Genomic DNA, 18111 nt, shown 5'->3' with positions numbered 1-18111 from the left:
ATGAACAGTGGGCATGTTGGTAGGTGACGCCGGAGCCAAGCCTAGTCATGCTGTTTTTACTTCTGCAGACTCCGGGTGTTCCAAGATTTCAACAGACTTGACACTAGGCCCGGTCTGAGTGGTTGGACCGGGGACCTGGTCCTTGTTCCCTGGGTAAGGGTTTCCTGTCTTATGAGAAGATGAGGGATATTGCGAGGCTCCAGAATTTGAACCCTGCTGTTTAGCCCGCAGAGCTTTTATTTGGCCTTCTAGGGCCCTAATCTGCTCCTCAGGGTCGGGACTCCGATGCTTAGCTATCATTTGATCAAACTGTGCCTGCAAGTTCCTGATCTTCTCCTGAGCCCACTGTCTCTGATTATGACGCCTCCTCCGGTAATGGGGTTGATCCTCGTGAGCAGTAGGAGGCGCTGTGCCCTCAGCTGGTGTGGTTGGTTACTGCCGCCACAGGACTGGGTTTGCCACCTTGTTTTCCAGAGAAAGTGTGGAGGTAACTGCACAAACACTGGGTTGGGCCCCCGGGCTGCGGTTCTTTGATGCGGGTCTGGGTGTCGCCTCCGCGGGTGTTGTGCGACACATATCAAAAGCCTCCTCTGCCCGCTTCAACAGAACGGTGAAAGGTTCTTTCTGGTAACCTGCTAAAGACACTTTCACGTGGTTGGGCAGGCCTTTCACGAAAAGGGTCCTAAAATCTCCAAATTCAAGGTCTTTGGTCTCTGGGTCCGCCCCCTTCATAAAATACCTCCTTCAGGCGATAGGCCCATTCATGTGGACTCTCATTTGGGCCAAGGCACATAATATATGCTGCTCTCTTGGCCTCTGTGGGATCCGCAAACTGTCCATACCGCTTCTTCAGGGCCTGTTCCACTGTGGATAGATCATTATGCTCGGCTAAAATAGCTTTTAAATATGTTTGGCACTCAGCCACAAACGTCCACTTCAGTAGAGCTCTTTTATCTGATTCAGCATGAACCTGTAATTCGTCAAAAAGGTCACGCACGCTATCCAGGTGAGCGTGTATGGTTACCCCTGAAGACTCTTTAAAAGGTACAATCATAGAGTGAAGTGTTCTCATTGTTTGGTTGTGCTGATCTCTAGATAAAGGAGTAACTTTGGGAGTCTGAGTGGAATTCCGCTGTTCACCAGTAGGGGTAGAGTACAGGGATGCGGGTGTGCTGCTGATGTCATCAAGTATGGCCGGGGGCAGTGACCTCCTTGGGAGGGGCACCGGCCCACGCTTACTGGTGACCGCATCGGATTGAGCAGAGAGCTGTGCCCTTCCTGGGCGGACCATGTGTGTAATGGTACCGGTGTCTACATCAGATAGTGCACTAAGCTGTGTCCCTCTTGGGCGGGGCATAGGTGTCTCCACCCTGCGGGCCTCACCAAGAGATACAGTGTTCCTTGACCGGACTGGGCGGAGTCTAGGCTCCTGCATGCCATCGTAAGTCTCAGGAACTATGGTACTGTACCGGGGAGGGGCTGACTTCGACTGATCCCTGGAGCCTAACTGGAAGCTCTGAGGGTCCAGCTGCTGATCATATCTTGGGTACCGATCAGGCAGTCTGGCCGGTTCCAGCACATGACTGGGGAACTGGGAATCATCACTGTTAACAACCCAGTAGGCATTACAGTAGATTCATAGTGCAGACTATCTATCTCCTTACTCATAGCATCCAACTCTCCTTTGTACAATTCTAAGGCATTAACACAGTCATCATTATCCTGCAGGGCTTGGTGTAGCCTCTGTGTGAGCTCCCTATTTTTCTCCCATAAATCAATCACTTCTAGACCAGCTTTGTGCTTCTCCTACTGGGCGGAGCTAAGGCTATCTCTTTCCTGCGTCAACTCTAGCCGCAGAGCAGCGAGAGACTCCTGGGAGTTTACTGTCTCTTCCTGGTAAAGAAACTGAAGCCAGTCTATCTCTTCCTGCCTCACGCCCAACTCGTGACCCATATCAGCTACCCGCTGAGCGTGAGAGCACAGAGAAGACTCTTTCTGCTTAAGTTCTTTACACAAGGAGAGGGCATGTTCTTCCCATTTCAATTTTTCAATCTCAATAGCAGAGCATTTTTCTGTGAGCACAACACATTCGACGCATGCCTGATCCTGGGTGCCTTCGGCACCTCGCTTATCCTTATCAGCTGCCTGTGCAATTAACTTAGCCTTCTCCCATTGCAGACCCTCAACCGAGTCCTGCAACTGTTTTAAATTCGCACGGAGGGATAGACGGAGGTGTGAGTCATACTCTTTAATTGCCAGGAGGATGCAGCTTAATTCAGCTAGCTCTGGGACAGTGAGGCGGGCTTTATTTGTTATGACCCGATTAATTGCTGCCCAGTAAACTGCTGAACTGTTTTGGTCCTCTTTATGGAACAGATTAAATAATGCTGTAATGGTCAAGTCTTGTTTTGGTTTAGTTTTCACCAAAGGAACCAGAATTTCCAGAGCTTGTAATTCAACTTCACTTAGCGTAACTTTAGGAGCTGTCATGGTAGCTGCTGTGTGAGCTAACGTAAACACTCTAAGATTTACTGCTCAGCTTCAGCAGATAGACTTCGCACAGAAACCTGATCCAGCCAAGATTTATTGCACTGCTTCAAGCAGGCAGACTTCTCTCACTCAGAAATCTGACTCAGCGCAGCTTCTCCCCCCCCCCCCCCCTCCTCCTGCACGTCTGTGAGAACAGTTGCAGTGAGACAGAGGGAAGAGAAAAAAAAATCACAGCGAATGACTTCAGCTTGAAATACCAGAGTTCAGTGAAATTAGACAGACAAATATGCACAGAAGCAAATCTCTCTCACAGAAGAAAAACAAACCGGAAACTTTTTTCTCAACTTTTAGAGATCCCTTAGGAACGAGCCCCCATATCTGTAGGATCGTTATCACAGCTAATAAATTATCTGCGTCCAAGATTCCCAAACAAAACTATCTGCACACAGACTGCTCAGCACTCGGTCTAGGGGGCGAGAACCTTGGATTAGAGCCTATACAGTTCTTCCGAGAGAAAGGAATGCGACTAGAAAAGCAAGCTGAATATATATATTAGATTTATTATGGTATATCAGGTAAGAAAATATAGCTAAGGTATACAAAATAGAACTCTGCAAAGCTTTGGCTGAATACAAAATTACTGGCTGATAAAACTTACACTCATACGTCACACTACTAAACACTAATTCTTACTGGTTACCAGATAAAATTACACCACTGATCAGTCACACTATGTTACGAGGTAGTACAGTTATTAGCAGCTTCTCCTGATCACAAGTATGACGGCACCAGCCTTCTGCTCAAGTAAATACCACTAACTAGCCCCCAACTAGTAGGAAATGAATCACCGTGTTTCTCACCAGGCTGACCTCAGGGTCGTCTTCCGGGAATGCACGGGACACCTCACAGACTCAAGCTGATATGGCAGCGAGTCTTAGTCAGAGCTGGAATAGAACTCTAGAGCAGACAAAGAGGGCACAGGTCACTCAGTGCAGGTACAGCTGAACCACAATACTTTCCTCCAGATACACAGTTCATCAGTTGGTGGACCTTATTAGGTCTCACTGGTCTTCTTTACACCTCCACCTTCTTCCAAGGCTTCCGACTAACTCCTTTCTTGTTCCCGCTCTTCCCAGTACCTCTTGGTCCGGTGGCTGCAGGAACCAATCTGGATCTTTCTCGGCTCCCTGCATGGAAAGAACAGTCCATTGTTCTTGACCTTCAAGTTGTTACATTTTGGTATGCATTTTCTGTTTCTCACCCGCCTTGCTGGAACCAGCCTCTCAGGAGATAAGGGGGGCCTGGTTTGCCCACAGCATGTCCTTGGAGTTGAGCTTCTGCTGTAATTTTCCACAAGCAGCAAAGCTGTTTCTTGCTGACACAGAGATGTGCGGGTCAGAGTTTACAGCCTCCATTTTGCTGTCATAGGATTATATAGGCCAAGGCCCGCAAGGTGAGACACACAGGGAAATACTCCTACAAGACCTTCAGTGGACAGGAGAGGGAAAAGACAGCAAAACGGAGTGCGGTGCCTAACACACCCCCAGCACAGAAAGGAACAGAAGATAATTACAGCAAAGAAAGGATTAATTATAGCAGTCACAAGGGAAAACTGCACCAAGCAGACAACTGCCAGAAGCAGGGAAATTCTGCAGACAAAGGGTTAAACCAAGCTCAAACACACAGCTGCCAGAGGCAGGGAACACTGCAGACAACGGGTTAATCAGAGTACAGGGAAAGAGCAAACAAACAACCCCCACAGGCAGAAACAAGGGGTCCCGAGCCTGCTACAAGAGCAGGACATACAAATCTGAATACAAACAACAGCAACAAAGGGTAACTCCAAAGGAAGGGGAACCAAAACAAACAAACTGGAACAGCACCACAGTCAAACAGAGAGAATCCCAGGTGCAGTGTAGAGAGGTAATTATACACACGCTAGAAGCAGCCGGCAAACAGAGACAGAGGAACAGAACTGCAAGCAAGGTAAGGAGTAATCAAACCCCATGAAAGCACAGAGCTAATAGCTCAGACAGAGCGCAGGTAAGGCTTCAGCAGAATAGGAATAACGCCAAAGCAGAGGTTGTATGGAAAGATAAGCTGAAGTAGATCAGACTGACATCAGCTCAACCCCTGACAGACCAATCAGGAGAGATTCCAAGCATTCCCCTGTCTGACTAGCAGAATTCTAACAGAATCATAACAGGTAATATCCTCACTGTCTGAGTGATTCAGGTCTGTTCTAGTCAGTATACTTTCAAAACCAAGGTAAGGTTTGCCTTTAAACACAACCACAAACCCTCTATCCCCTGGTCTTCTACTCCTCTCAACATGTAGGATAACTGAAAGTATAGACTGAAAAAAATTGCTTCAGAAAATGAAATCCTTTCTCCAGTAGCCATCTTCCTTTGAGGGTTCTGGACCGGTTACGCAGGGTTTCAGGAATAGAGATTGGCAAGCAAGAGTGATTTTCTTCTTATGCATGTAAGTGGAAATGACTTTATCTCTAATTCCTCTTACTCTCTTACCTATCTGTATGTTTCATTTATACCCTACACTGTCAATTAAAATGTTTTATTACGTATTGTGTTGACATTGTAAGTAGTATACTATGCTATACTTTGTATTGTTAGAATATTTTTACTGCTGTAATTCTATTGCTTATGTTTGATTTATTATTACTGTACACCTTGAGTGAATTCCTTCAAAAGGGTGGTAAATAAAGCCTAATAAATAAATAAAATACAGCGCAAAATGTTTGCTAAGGGAGTTTCCTAATAAAGGTTGGACTAATGTATTTTCAAAGGTCATACTAAGTGGCCTTTTTATTAAGCTGTGCTGAAAAGTGGCCTGCGAGATCACTAATATGGGGCTTTTCTGTGTGCTGAAGTCACTTTTAGTGCAGCTACTAAATGGCTGCATTTCCCATATCCTCAATTAATGGCCACATGCTAATTTTCTCAATTAGCATGTGGCCATTAGTGCATGAGCCCTTGCCAACACTTATTTACTAGGCGATATGGGCTCCTGCGCTAACCATGCACTAATCATTTTGCGCACAGCAATGCAGCTGCACTAACCAATTAGCACTGGGCACGCCTACTCTCCACCCCCAAACACACCCCCAGTGCTAAAAATATTATCTATTTTTTAGTGTATGGGTTGTGCACGCCAAACATAAATCTACCGCGGTATGCCCAATCATGCCCCGCAGTAGTGGATTTTAACACATGCTTACCGCAACTTAGTAAAAGGTCCCCTAAATGTTTAAAAAATCAAAAAGTATTTTGAAGTTATGGAAGGGGGTCCTCTTTTTCTGAACACCATGTAGATATGAAGTGCAAGATCCAAATAAAATTGAACCATACACCACCACGAAGCACTGTCAGCTTCCTTAAAGAGGCCTCGTTTGTAAAGCTTTATTGCACCCATATCTATTGCTTCACTTTTATTCTTATTGTATACTCAATATATCCTAACATCAGATTATCATTCTGCAGGTGGAAATGTCAAGCCTTTGATTCTGAAGAAATTCAGATCGTACCCAGTCAGTGGCATACTTTATGTGGCCTTTACTTACTTATTAGGATTTTTTTTACCACCTTTTTGAAGAAATTCACTCAAGGCGTTGTACATCAAGAATAAGTCAAACTTAAGCAGTAGATAATTAGAGCAATAAAAATATTCAACAACAATACAAAGTATGGCATAGTATGCTACTTTACATTACATTACAATATGTAATAAAACATTTTAATAGACAGCATAGGGTAAAAGCAAATATGGAACACAAAGATAGATAACAGGAGTAAGAAAATAAGGGACTAGTTTAAAGAAAGTTGCAAATGAGGTCAGAAAGGTGCTTGAACATTATTTTAGCTTGGGTAGGAGTGGATACACATGTCATGCTATTTAGTATGTGCAGCCAGTGTCATTTACTTCTTCCATTAAAGGCCTGGTTGAAGAACCAAGCTTTTACCTGCTTCATGAAGTAGAGATAGTCTTGTGTTAAGCGGAGCCTTTCAGGGAGTGCATTCCAGAGAGTGGAGGCTACTCCAGAGAAGGCTCACTTGTGGGTATCGCTTCGTGTGATCTCCTTTGGAGAGGGTGTGACCTTAGTGACCTTGAAGGTGTATAGAGGGAGATCCTGATCTTTTTGGGGTCTAGACTGAAAGATCCACCTTTTCCATATTATGAAACGGTACCATTGGGTGTGTAGGAATTTAGCAATGAGATGAAACCACTGGGCTATAAATTCATGCCTTTATCATTTTGTTCAGGCTCTGATGACCAGTATATTTCATTTCTGCATTATTGCTCCTCCATTGGTATTTGCCCTTGGCACCTTGGGGATCATCACTGACAGCATTCTAACCAAGGCTGTTCCTCCATCTGATACAGGTAAGACTTTAGAATAGCTTTTCTTGGTTCAGCCTCATTTGTCTACCTATTTGTTAAGGTTTATTAGCTGCCTTTACAAAAAATTATCCAAGGTGGTGTTTAACAAGTATAATGACATAGACAACCTTCACCTACCTGGGGAATTAGAGTATTTAAATATGGTGGCTGCATTTCATAAAAGCCTTATGAACCAAAACTAACACCTTGAAATGGATTCTATATTTCATAGGCAACCAATGGTAATGTATAACAATGGGTAACATGATGAAATTTATGTTTATTACCCAGTAATCTAATTGCTGAATTCTGCAATGTTTGAAGCCTTTTTAAATTATACCCTGAAAATTTTAGTGTTTAACTTTCTAAAAGAAGACTTTGAGAAAATGAGAAAAATGGTGGAAAAAAACTTGGAGGAGCAGCTGCAAGGGTCAAATGCAAAGCGCCGATAAGGAAGGCAAAGAGGACTTTGAAAAAAAAGATTGTGTTGGAGGCAAAAAAACATAGTAAATTTTTTTTAGTTATATTAAAAGCAAGAAGCTGACAAAAGAATTGGTTGGACTGCTAGATGACCAACAGGGTAAAAGGGGCAATCAGGGAAGACAAAGCCGCAGTGGAGAGATTAAATTAATTCTTTGCTTCAGTCTTCACCGAGAAAGATTTGGGAGAGATAACAGTGCCAGAAATGGTATTCAAAGCTGACGAGTTCGAGAAACTGAATGAAGTCTCTAGAAACTTGGAGGATGTAATGGGGCAATCTGAGAAATTGAAGAGTAGCAAATCTCCTGGACCGGATGGTATTCATCCCAGACAGAATTGAAAAATGAACTTGCAGAACTGTTGTTAGTAATATGTAATTTATCTTTAAAATTGAGAATGGTACCGGAAGATTGGAGGGTGGCCATTGTAACACCAATTTTTTTAAAAGGTTCCAGAGGAGATCTGGGAAATTATAGACCTGTGAGCCTGACGTTGGTGCCAGGCAAAATAGTAGAGACTATTATAAAGAACAAAATTACAGAGCATATTCAAAAGCATGGATTAATGAGACAGCCAACATGGATTTCGTGAAGGGAAATCTTGCCTCACCAATCTATTACATTTCTTTGACAGGATGAACAAACATGTGGATAAAGGTGAGTCGGTTGATATTGTGTATCTGGATTTCAAAAGACATTTGACAAAGTACCTCATGAAAGACTAGAGGAAATTGGAGAGTCATGGGATAGGAGGTAGTGTCCTGTTGTGGATTAAAAACTGGTTAAAAGATAGAAAACAGAGAGTAGGGTTAAATGGTCAGTATTCTCAATGGAGAAGTGTAGATAGTGGGGTTCCCCAGGGGTCTGTACTGGGACCGCTGCTTTTTAACATAGTTATAAATGATCTAGAGATGGGAGTAACTAGTGAGGTAATTAAACTTGCTGACGGCACGAAGTTATTCAAAGTTGTTGAATCACTAGAGGATTGTGAAAAATTACAAGAGGACCTTACGAGAGTGGGAGACTGTGCGTCTAAATGGCAGATGACGTTTAATGTGAGCAAGTGCAAAGTGATGCATGTGGGAAAGAGGAACCCGAATTATAGCTACGTCATGCAAGGTTCCACGTTAGGAGTCACCAGCCAAGAAAGGGATCTAGGCATCTTTGTTGATGGTACGTTGAAACCCTCTGCTCAGTGTGCTGCAGTGGCTAAGAAAGCAAATAGAATGTTAGGTATTATTAGGAAAGGAATGGAAAACAAAAAAGTGAGGACTTTATAATGCCTTTGTATCGGTCCATGATGTGACCGCACCTTGAATATTGTGTTCAATTCTGGCCAACGCATCTCAAAAAAGATATAGAGGGGCATAATCGAACAGGGCGCCCAAGTTTTCCTGAGAGCGTCTTCGCAGGATGTCCCCGCGAAGGGGCGGGGAAACCCGTATTATTGAAACAAGATGGGCGTCCATCTTTCATTTCGATAATATGGTCGTGGACGCCCAAATCTCAACATGATGGTCGTCCTTAGAGATGGTCGTCCCCGATTTTCATCAATAATGGAAACCGAGGATGCCCATCTCAGAAACGACCAAATCCAAGCCATTTGGTCATGGGAGGAGCCAGCATTCGTAGTGCACTGGTCCTCCTCACATGCCAGGACACCAACCAGGCACCCTAGGGGGCACTGTAGTGGACTTCATAAATTGCTCCCAGGTGCATAGCTTCCTTACCTTGTGTGCTGAGCCTACCCCCCCCCCCCCCCCAAAAAAAAAAAAAAACCCACTACCCACATCTGTACAACACTACCATAGCCCTAAGGGGTGAAGGGGGGCACCTACATGTGGGTACAGTGGGTTTCTGGCGGGTTTTGGGTCCACCTGCCTGAAGTGCACTGTAGTACTCACTAAAACTGCTCCAGGGACCTGCATACTGCTGTCAGGGAACTGGGTATGACATTTGAGGCTGGCATAGAGGCTGGCAAAAAATATTTTTAAAGTTTTTTTTTTTTTAGGGTGGGAGGGGGTTAGTGACCACTGGGGGAGTAAGTGGAGGTCAGTTTGAGCACCTTTTTGAGGCTTGGTCACAAGAAAAAATGGACCAAGTAAAGTCGGCCAAGTGTTCGTCAGGGATGCCCTTCTTTTTTCCGTTATCGGCCGAGGACACCCATGTGTTAAGCAAGCCCCAGTCCCGCCTTCACTACGCTTCCAACACGCCCCCGGGAACTTTGATCGTCTCCGCGATGGAAAGCAGTTGAGGACGCTCAAAATTGGCTTTCAATTATGCCGATTTGGACAACCCTGAGAGAAGGACGCCCATCTTCCCATTTGTGTCAAAAGATGGGTGTCCTTCTCTTTCGAAAATAAGCCTGATAGTGTAATTAGAAAAGGTACAGAGAAGAGTGACAAAAATGATAAAGGGGATGGGACGACTTCCCTATGAGGAAGGGCTAAAGCATCTAGGGCTGTTCAGTTTGGAGAAAAGATGGCTAAGGGGAGATGTGGAGGGGAATAATCAAACTGCGCCAGCGAAATTGATGGCCGGCTATCTTAGGGGCCGGCGCCGTAAGCGGGCGGAGCCAAGCGTATTTTTGAAATACGCTTGGCGCCGGCCAAATCACGCGCCGGGTTTAGAATAGGATCGCCGGGTTTAGATGAGATGACCGGGTCCGATTTTCAGCCATCATGGAAACCGGACCCGGCCATCTCAAACCCGGCGAAATGCAAGGCATTTGGCTGTGGGAGGAGCCAGCACTGGCCCCCCTGACATGCCAGGACACCAACCGGGCACCCTAGGGGACACTTAAAAAAATCTTTAAAAAAAAACAAAATTAGCATCCAGGTGTATAGCACCCTTCCCTTGTGTGCTGAGCCCCCCAAAACCCACTGCCCACAAGTATATACCATTACCATAGCCCTAAGGGGTGAAGGGGGGCACCTACATGTGGGTACAGTGGGTTTTGGGGGGTTTTGGAGGGCTCAACATTAACCACCACAAGTGTAACAGGTGGGGGGGGGGGGATGGGCCTGGGTCCACCTGCCTGAAGTGCAGTGCACCCACTAAAAACTGCTCCGGGGACCTGCATACTGCTGTCTGCTGGGGATGACATTTGAGGCTGGCATACAGGGGAGGGGGTTGGTGACCACTTGGGGAGTAAGGGGAGGTGATCCCCGCTTCCCTCTGGTGGTCATCTGGTCAGTTGGGGCTCTTTTTTAGGACTTAGTCCTAAAAATACATGGACCAAGTCCGCCCAGCGAAATACTCGTTCGAGCTGGCGTTTTTTTTTCATAATAAGGTGAAGCCAGCCATCTCGTAACCCTGCCCCGCTCCACCCCCCCCCCCCCCCCCCCGCCTTCGCTACCCTACCAACATGCCCCCTTGAAGGTTGGTCGGCGCTGCAACAAAAAAGCAATTGGGGCCGGCCAAAATCGGCTTTCGATAATACCGATTTGGCCGGGATTGAGAGATCACCGGCGATCTCCAGATTTGTGTCGGAAGATCAGCGGCGATCCCTTTCGAAAATAAGCCTGATGATAGAGGTCTATAAAATAATGAGTGGAATAGAACGGGTAGACTAGGACTAGGGGGCATGCAATGAAGCTACAAAGTACTAAATTTAAAATGAATCAGAGAACATTTTTCTTTACGCAATGTGTAAATAAAATCTGGAATTCGTTGCTAGAGAATGTGGCTTAGCGGGGTTTAAAAAAAGGTTTGGACGGCTTCCTAAAGGAAAAGTCCATAGATCATTATTAAAATGACTTGGGGAAAATCCACTGCTTATTTCTGGGATAAGCAGTATAAAATGCATTGAAGATTTTTAGGATCTTGCCAGGTATTTGTGACCTGGATTGGCCACTGTTGGAAACAGGATGCTGGGCTTGATGGACCTTTGGTCTGTCCCAGTATGGCACTACTTAAGTAATCTGTCCACTTGTGAAGCCCAGTCTCCCAATCTCGGTCCTCTTGTACTTTTTCACAATCCTCTTGCGATTTAACAACTTTGAAGAACTTTGTGTTGTCAGTAAATTTAATTACCTCACTAGTTAAAAAGCAGCGGTCCCAGAACAGACCCCTGGGGAACCCCACTAACTAACCTTCTCCATTGAGAATACTGACCATTTAACCCACTCTCTGTTTTCTATCTTTTAACCAGTTTTTAATCCTCAATAGTGCTAAAGAACTGAATGTGCTGTCAAAACATCCAGACACCTCTTACTCTACTTCTTATAGAATTGTACGAGTTGTACTGGAACTACCTTATTACAGCCAATAGCCCTGTTCTCAGGTCTGTACTGAGCTATAGTTTTGTCTTGTCTAAAGGCCATGGGAGAAGCATGAGCAGATCAGGGGATGTTCCCAGAAGTTAGGTGTGAATACTACCAATTGTGTATCCAACCACCATATATTGGGCACCAGCATTCACACCAGCTTTTGGCAGGTGTAAATTGTGGTGCCCAAAGTTAGGCATGAACTGGGCGATATTCAGTGCTATTTAACCGGCCAGGAATGGCTCTTGGCTGGGTTAAATAGCATTTATTCGGCTAACTGCTAATATTCAGTGGGGGATAGCTGATTATCTCCCACTGAATATTTGCAGTCAGCTCATAGCAGCTAACTGGTTATTTCATGTGATATAACCAGCTATCTGCGAATAATCAGCACTTCACCAGTCAAGTTAAGTGGCCAAATTGGGTCGCTGAAATAGCAGGCCTGTCTTTTGCTGCTATAAACTTAACCAGCCAGCGCTGAATAGCAGGTTAAGTTTATAGCAGCCAAAAAAAAACCTGGATATTCAATGCCAGTCACTGGAAATGGCCCTGGCATTGAATATATATTTATTTATTTATTTTATTAGGATGTATTTACTGCCTTTTTGAAGGAATTCACTCAAGGTGGTGTACAGTAAGAATAAATCAAACATGAACAATAGACAATTACAGCAGTAAAAACATTCAAATAACAATACAAAATATGGTGTAGTATACAACTTACAATGCCAACACAATACGTAATATAACATTTTAATTGACAGTGTAGGGTATAAGAAAGTAAGGTGACTAAAGAAAGTTGCACATGAGGTCAGAGAGATGGTTAACATATAGATAGGTAAGAGAGTAAGAGGAGTTAGAAAATAAGGTGACTAATTTAAAGAAAGGTTACATGAGATCAGAGAGATGGTTAAATATTATCTCAGCTAGGATAGGAGTGGATAAATATGTCCTGCTGAAGTATGTGTGTTTGTGAGAATAACAAAGGCCTGGTTGAAGAGCCAACTTTTCTCCTGCTTTCTGAAGTAGAGATAGTCTTGTGTTAAGTGAACCTTTCGGGGAGTGCATTCCAGAATGTGGGGGCTATTCTGGAGAAGTACTCCTTGGGAGGACCTCAGTGTCCTTGGAGATGTGTAGAGGATCATCCTATTCTTCAGGTAGTTGGAGCCATTTCCTCTAAGGGCCTTGAAGATCAGACATAGATTTTAAAATTTAGCCCTGTATTGTACTGATAGCCAGTGAAGTTGTTGCAAAAATGGTGTGATGTGGTCAGGTTGCTTGCAACCTTCTATGAGTCTTGCTGCAGCATTCTGAATCAGTTGGAGCTGTTGCAGGCCCTTTGTAGTCATACCATTGTAGAGTGCATAACAGTAATCCAGTCTTGATGTTATCATGGCCTGCACAACTTGGATACGATTTACCTTCTCAATGTAAGGAGAGAGGTAGCGCAGCTGTCGCAAATAGTAGAAGCAGCTCTTGAAGGTTGCTTGGATTTGGGAAGAGTAAATGTTGAATCTAACTGTATTCCAAGGTTCCTGACTTGTGATTAGAGGAGGAGTTCGTACTTCCCAAAAGAGATTTTGATGTCAGGTATGTATGGGACCCAGAGAAGCTGTTTTACTTGGGTTCAGGCAAAGTTTGTTGTGTTTAGCCCATTCTTGAATTGATGTTAGACAGGTAATCAGTTTATTCAGGGCTTTAGGTAAGTCAGGTTCAGTGGGTATGAGTAGCTGCACATCATCCATGTAGATGTAGAACTGAGTGTCCATTGACCAAATCAGCTCAGCTAGTGGCTTGAGGTACTGTAGATATTGAACAGAATAAGTGACAGTATCGATCCTTGTGGTACCCCACAGGTCAGTGCCCATGCTGGTGATGAGTTGCTGCCAAACATTATGGATTGTTGCCTGTCTGATAGATAGGATCTGAACCAAGTATGTACTGTTCCATTGATACCTATTTCTGTCAGTTGTGCTAGCATGATATCATGATCCACATTGTCAGAAGCTGCTGAGAAATAATACCAAGGTAAATCCCCTGTCTCGATTTCTGTGAAGATCATCTAGTCTCCATGGCTCAGCATCAACCACAGGGCTTAGCTGGCCTGCCTCTCATGGGCTAAATATCAGCCTCAAAATGCTCACTAAGCTAGTATTCTATAAAGAACACTCTGCACAGAGCATCCTTACCAGGTTAGTGAAGATCATCCCGGCACCTAACTTTGGTACGGTTGAAATTTGAGCCTGGAAGCACAGTTGCACATTAGAGCCATGTTTCCTACCAGAAACCATGGGCACTAGTCAATGTCTAGCAATTATGCAAAATCCTCCACAGTGAGGCAAATGGAAGCATCTGACTCCAAGAAAAATATTATTTTTTGTTTCATAAAATGATAATCCTTGTACTATATTTACTTATCAAAAAAAGAGCTGTTCCAATTTTTGAGACACAGAATATTTTGACTTTCAAAAAAGACCAAGCCCTGACGCCAACATCCCATTTGTTTCAAATACAAGGAATGCTGCTATGATTACATTATGCAGCAATATCAAGACTTTGGATGGGCAGGCTTCTGCGTATCTAGCAGCCAGTGACGGAGCAAATGCCTTTCTCCCATACACACACTCAATCTGACAAGTACAGCTTTTGTTCATGTCCTTGCTTCTAGGTTTAAAAATAAACCATCTTCATTTTCTCTTCCTCTGAAGCCTATTTTTACACAAAACATTTCTAAAAACAGACTGTGGTCTTGAGCCTGAGAAAATGGAAAGGAAGTTCGAGCCTGTCTTGGGCTGCACAAATGAGTCAATTTGTAAATTTTATTTTTGGATGTCTTCTGATGCCAGAAGCTTTTGACAGGATCTGCTTTGGTTAATATTATCCAGAACAATTGTAAAAGTTATATATTTTTTTCACTAATTCAAGGGCCCTTTTACTAAGTCATGATCAAATTTACAGTTATCATGGCTTAACTTGGCCTTTACTTCACAGTAGCTCAGCTGCAAATTTAATGTAATAGTTAGTGGGAACTCCTATTTGGGTCCTGCGTTAATGTTCCCTTTAGCACATGGTACTTGCCAGCAGTTAACACGGGAACAGTTAGGGTTAGATTCTATATATGGTGCCTGAAAAATCCGCACGGAATGAATTTCTGCCTAAGCTTATTTTATAAGTGGTACCTAGATTTAGCGGTATATAGAATATGCTTAGGCAAAGAGGGGCATATTCTGGTAGGAAACATGGCTCTGTGGAAACTGTGTTTCCAGGCTCAAATTTCAACTGTATCAAAGTTAGGTGCTGGGATGAACCCAGTGCCTAGAACTAAGCGCATCCATTTACACCAAGGGAAAGGTGATGTAAGTACCGGCACATAGATTTAGGCATAGAGGGGCATATTCTATAACAGTGTGCATAAATTTTGGAATGCCCAAGAAACACCCATTTCCTGCCTATAACCATGCCCTCTTTTGGCTCTGCACATTACAATTTAGGCACTGTGTTAGTGAGTTATGTGTGTAAATTCTAATTATTGCTAATTAGTGCTCATTATTGCTTGTTAAGTGCTGTTAAAAATGTTGATTGGCTTATTAAGCCAAATAAGTTATGCCCAATTTTATAGAATATGCTTGGATTTTGGCTTGGATGTAGAATCCAGGGGTTAGTGTCTCCTATTTAGGAAACAGTAATTGGTTCCTTGTTATCTATTCATTAACCAGTTAGTGAGCAGTAAGTGCAACACACTACCTGGATAACGCTTCCATGCCCATTCTTTGCCCACAAAAAGCACTTAGGAGTGGATTTCAGTAAATGATACCCAAAATTAGGCACCAGAAAGATTGTGATAAACTTGTATTCTAAAAGGTGCTCTGTGCCAAGCGCCCTTTATAAAAATAACACTTAGCACCAATTCCCATGCCTATCCTTGGGCATAAGGACTTATGCCTGCTGAAACCTGGTGTAAATCCTGGCATGCAACCCAGGAATTCTTAAATACCATTGACCCGCCCATTTGCCTCCCATGACCATGCCCCCTTTTGGGTTGTGTAAGAGATAATTTTTTTTTGGGGGGGGGTGTAGTATTATAGAATATTACATAGGCAGATGCACATGTAACTCCAAATTAGGGCCAATTAATGCCAATAATTGATCATTAACAGCTTGTTAGCTAATTCATTTGCATGTATATCTGCCCTGTGTGCTCAAATCTGAGCAAACTATATAGAATCCAGGGGTTAATGCGTGGTTTACTACACACTAACTGCTAAAATACAAATGTGCACTAGCAGTTACAACATGATAAAGTGCATGTTAAGCGCTTAATGCACCTTAGTAAAAGGGTTCTGAAATAAATATATTTATAGTTGTATGGCAGCTGAACAGGTCCTCCACCTGCAGCCTGGCGTTGACGACACTTTCCATGGCCTGCTGCCATGGCAGTCCCCTCCCCCCCCCCCCCCCCCCCCATCCCTGCACATGCTCAATTTTCATGCATGTTTGAAAACTGAGCATGCATGGAGGGATCCTCACCAGCTCTAGTATTTGGAAGTTGCAAGGGGCACGGAGAGCAGGACGAGGGCAGAAGGAGGAACAGGGCAAAATTTTGTGATAAATACTCTGCAACACTGAATGCAATCATATAGGGTTAAATGGTCATTTCTCTCAATGAAGGAGGGTGAACAGTGAAGTGCTGCAAGGATCTGTACTGGGATCAGTACTATTTAACATATTTATAAATGATATGGAAATCGGAACGACGAGTGAGGTGATCAGATTTGCAGATGATACAAGGTTGTTAAAATACATGCAGACTGTGAAATATTGCAGAAAGTCCTTAGGAAATTGGAAGACTGGGCGTCCAAATTTATTTATTTGTTACATTTGTATCCCACATTTTCCCACCTATTTGTAGGCTCAGTGTGGCTTACATAGTACCATAAGGCATTCACCAATTCCGGTATGAACAAATACAAAGCGATTTTGTGATAGAATAAAGTTCATGTGTGACAGATGCGTTAGGGAATCGTAGAGAGGAAGAGTTATTTTATGACCATTACGAGCATTGGTTTCGTTGTGTTGTAGGGTTCAGGCATTTAAGTTGGGTCGGTAGGGTATGCCTTTTTGAACAGGTTAGGTTTTAGTGATTTCCGGAAGTTTAGGTGGTCATACGTTGTTTTTACGGCTGTTGGTAATGCGTTCCATAGTTGTGTGCTTATGTAGGAAAAAACTGGATGCATAAGTTGATTTGTATTTGAGTCCTTTGCAGCTTGGGTAGTGGAGATTTAGGTGTGATCGTGTTGATCCTGTTGTGTTTCTGGTTGGTAGGTCTATGAGGTCTGCCATGTATCCCGGGGCTTCACCGTAGACACTTTTATGAGTTAGGGTGCAGATTTTGAAAGCAATACGTTCTTTGATTGGGACCCAGTGTAGTTTTTCTTGGAGGGGTTTGGCAGTGTCAAATCGCGTTTTTCCAAATATAAGTCGCTGGTGATTTCTGCCAGATCATGTTTGTAAGGAATGTTTTTTGTGACATCGTCTGCATAGATGAAAAGGTTAAGGCCTTGGTTGGATAAGGCCTTGGCTAGTGGGGTTATCATTAGGTTGAAAAGGGTCGGTGATAGTGGTGATCCTTGAGGTACTCCGCAGTCTGCTTTCCACGGTGATGATATAGTTGAACTTGATTTCACTTGATATGTTCTGGTGGTTAGGAAGCCCTTGATCCATTTAAGTATGTTTCCGCCAATCCTGAAGTAATCTAGGAGTCTTGGTAGTATTTTTCCATGTCAAACGCGCTAGACATATCAAATTGGAGAAGTATGCTTTTGCCTATTGCTATTTCCTGCTTGAATTTGGCTAGGAGAGTAATTAGTACTGTTTCAGTGCTATGTAGGGGGTGAAATCCTGATTGTGATTCATGTAGTATTGTGAATTTGTTTATGTAATCATTAAGTTGTTTGGTTACTATGCTTTCCATCAATTTGACTACCAGTGGGATAGATGCTACTGGGCGGTAATTAGTGATTTCGTTTGTTTTTTTCTTGGTGTCTTTTAGTATTGGGGTGAGTAGGATGTTGCCATTTTCCTTGGGGAAGAGACCTTGTTGAAGCAGGTAATTTAAGTGGGATGAGAAGGATGTCTGCTATGAAGTGGTGGGGGGCAGATTTTATTAGGTAGCTGGGGTAGATGTCCAATTGACAACGAGTGTTTGAAAACCTATTAATCACCTGGGTTACTGTTTCGGCGGTGAGGAGAGCGAAGTTTGACCAGGTTCGGTCCGTAGGGTATTCGCCAGGGTTGGGTCCAGACCGTTGATGAAGTTTTCGATATCGGTGTTTTAAGCAGGTTAGCAATTTTTTCATTGAAGTATTTAGCAAGATTGTCTGCAGATGGGATGTCTGTATTGGTTGTGGTGACTGAGGTGATGTCTAGTAGTTTGTTTACGAGTTGGTATAATTTCTTAGTGTCTTTGTATTCCGGCC

The 18111-nt window shown here is 43.5% G+C and overlaps 1 protein-coding gene across 1 annotated transcript in view; it reads left to right on the top strand.

Moving 5' to 3' along the window:
- SLC22A18 (solute carrier family 22 member 18) overlaps positions 1–8027 on the top strand; it is a 206015-nt gene extending 197988 nt beyond the window's left edge. The window contains exons 7-8 of the mRNA XM_030201121.1: positions 6771–6891; positions 8002–8027. Of these exons, the coding sequence (XP_030056981.1) occupies positions 6771–6891; positions 8002–8006 (126 nt within the window). The 3' untranslated portion in view covers positions 8007–8027. The remainder of the gene's footprint in view (positions 1–6770; positions 6892–8001) is intronic.
- The last annotated feature ends 10084 nt before the right edge of the window (positions 8028–18111 follow it).

The sequence above is a fragment of the Microcaecilia unicolor genome, chromosome 4, assembly GCF_901765095.1.
Source record: "Microcaecilia unicolor chromosome 4, aMicUni1.1, whole genome shotgun sequence".
Lineage (NCBI taxonomy): Eukaryota > Metazoa > Chordata > Amphibia > Gymnophiona > Siphonopidae > Microcaecilia > Microcaecilia unicolor.
The sequence above is the reverse complement of the archived record's forward strand: the minus strand, read 5'-3'. Positions and strand labels throughout refer to the sequence as shown.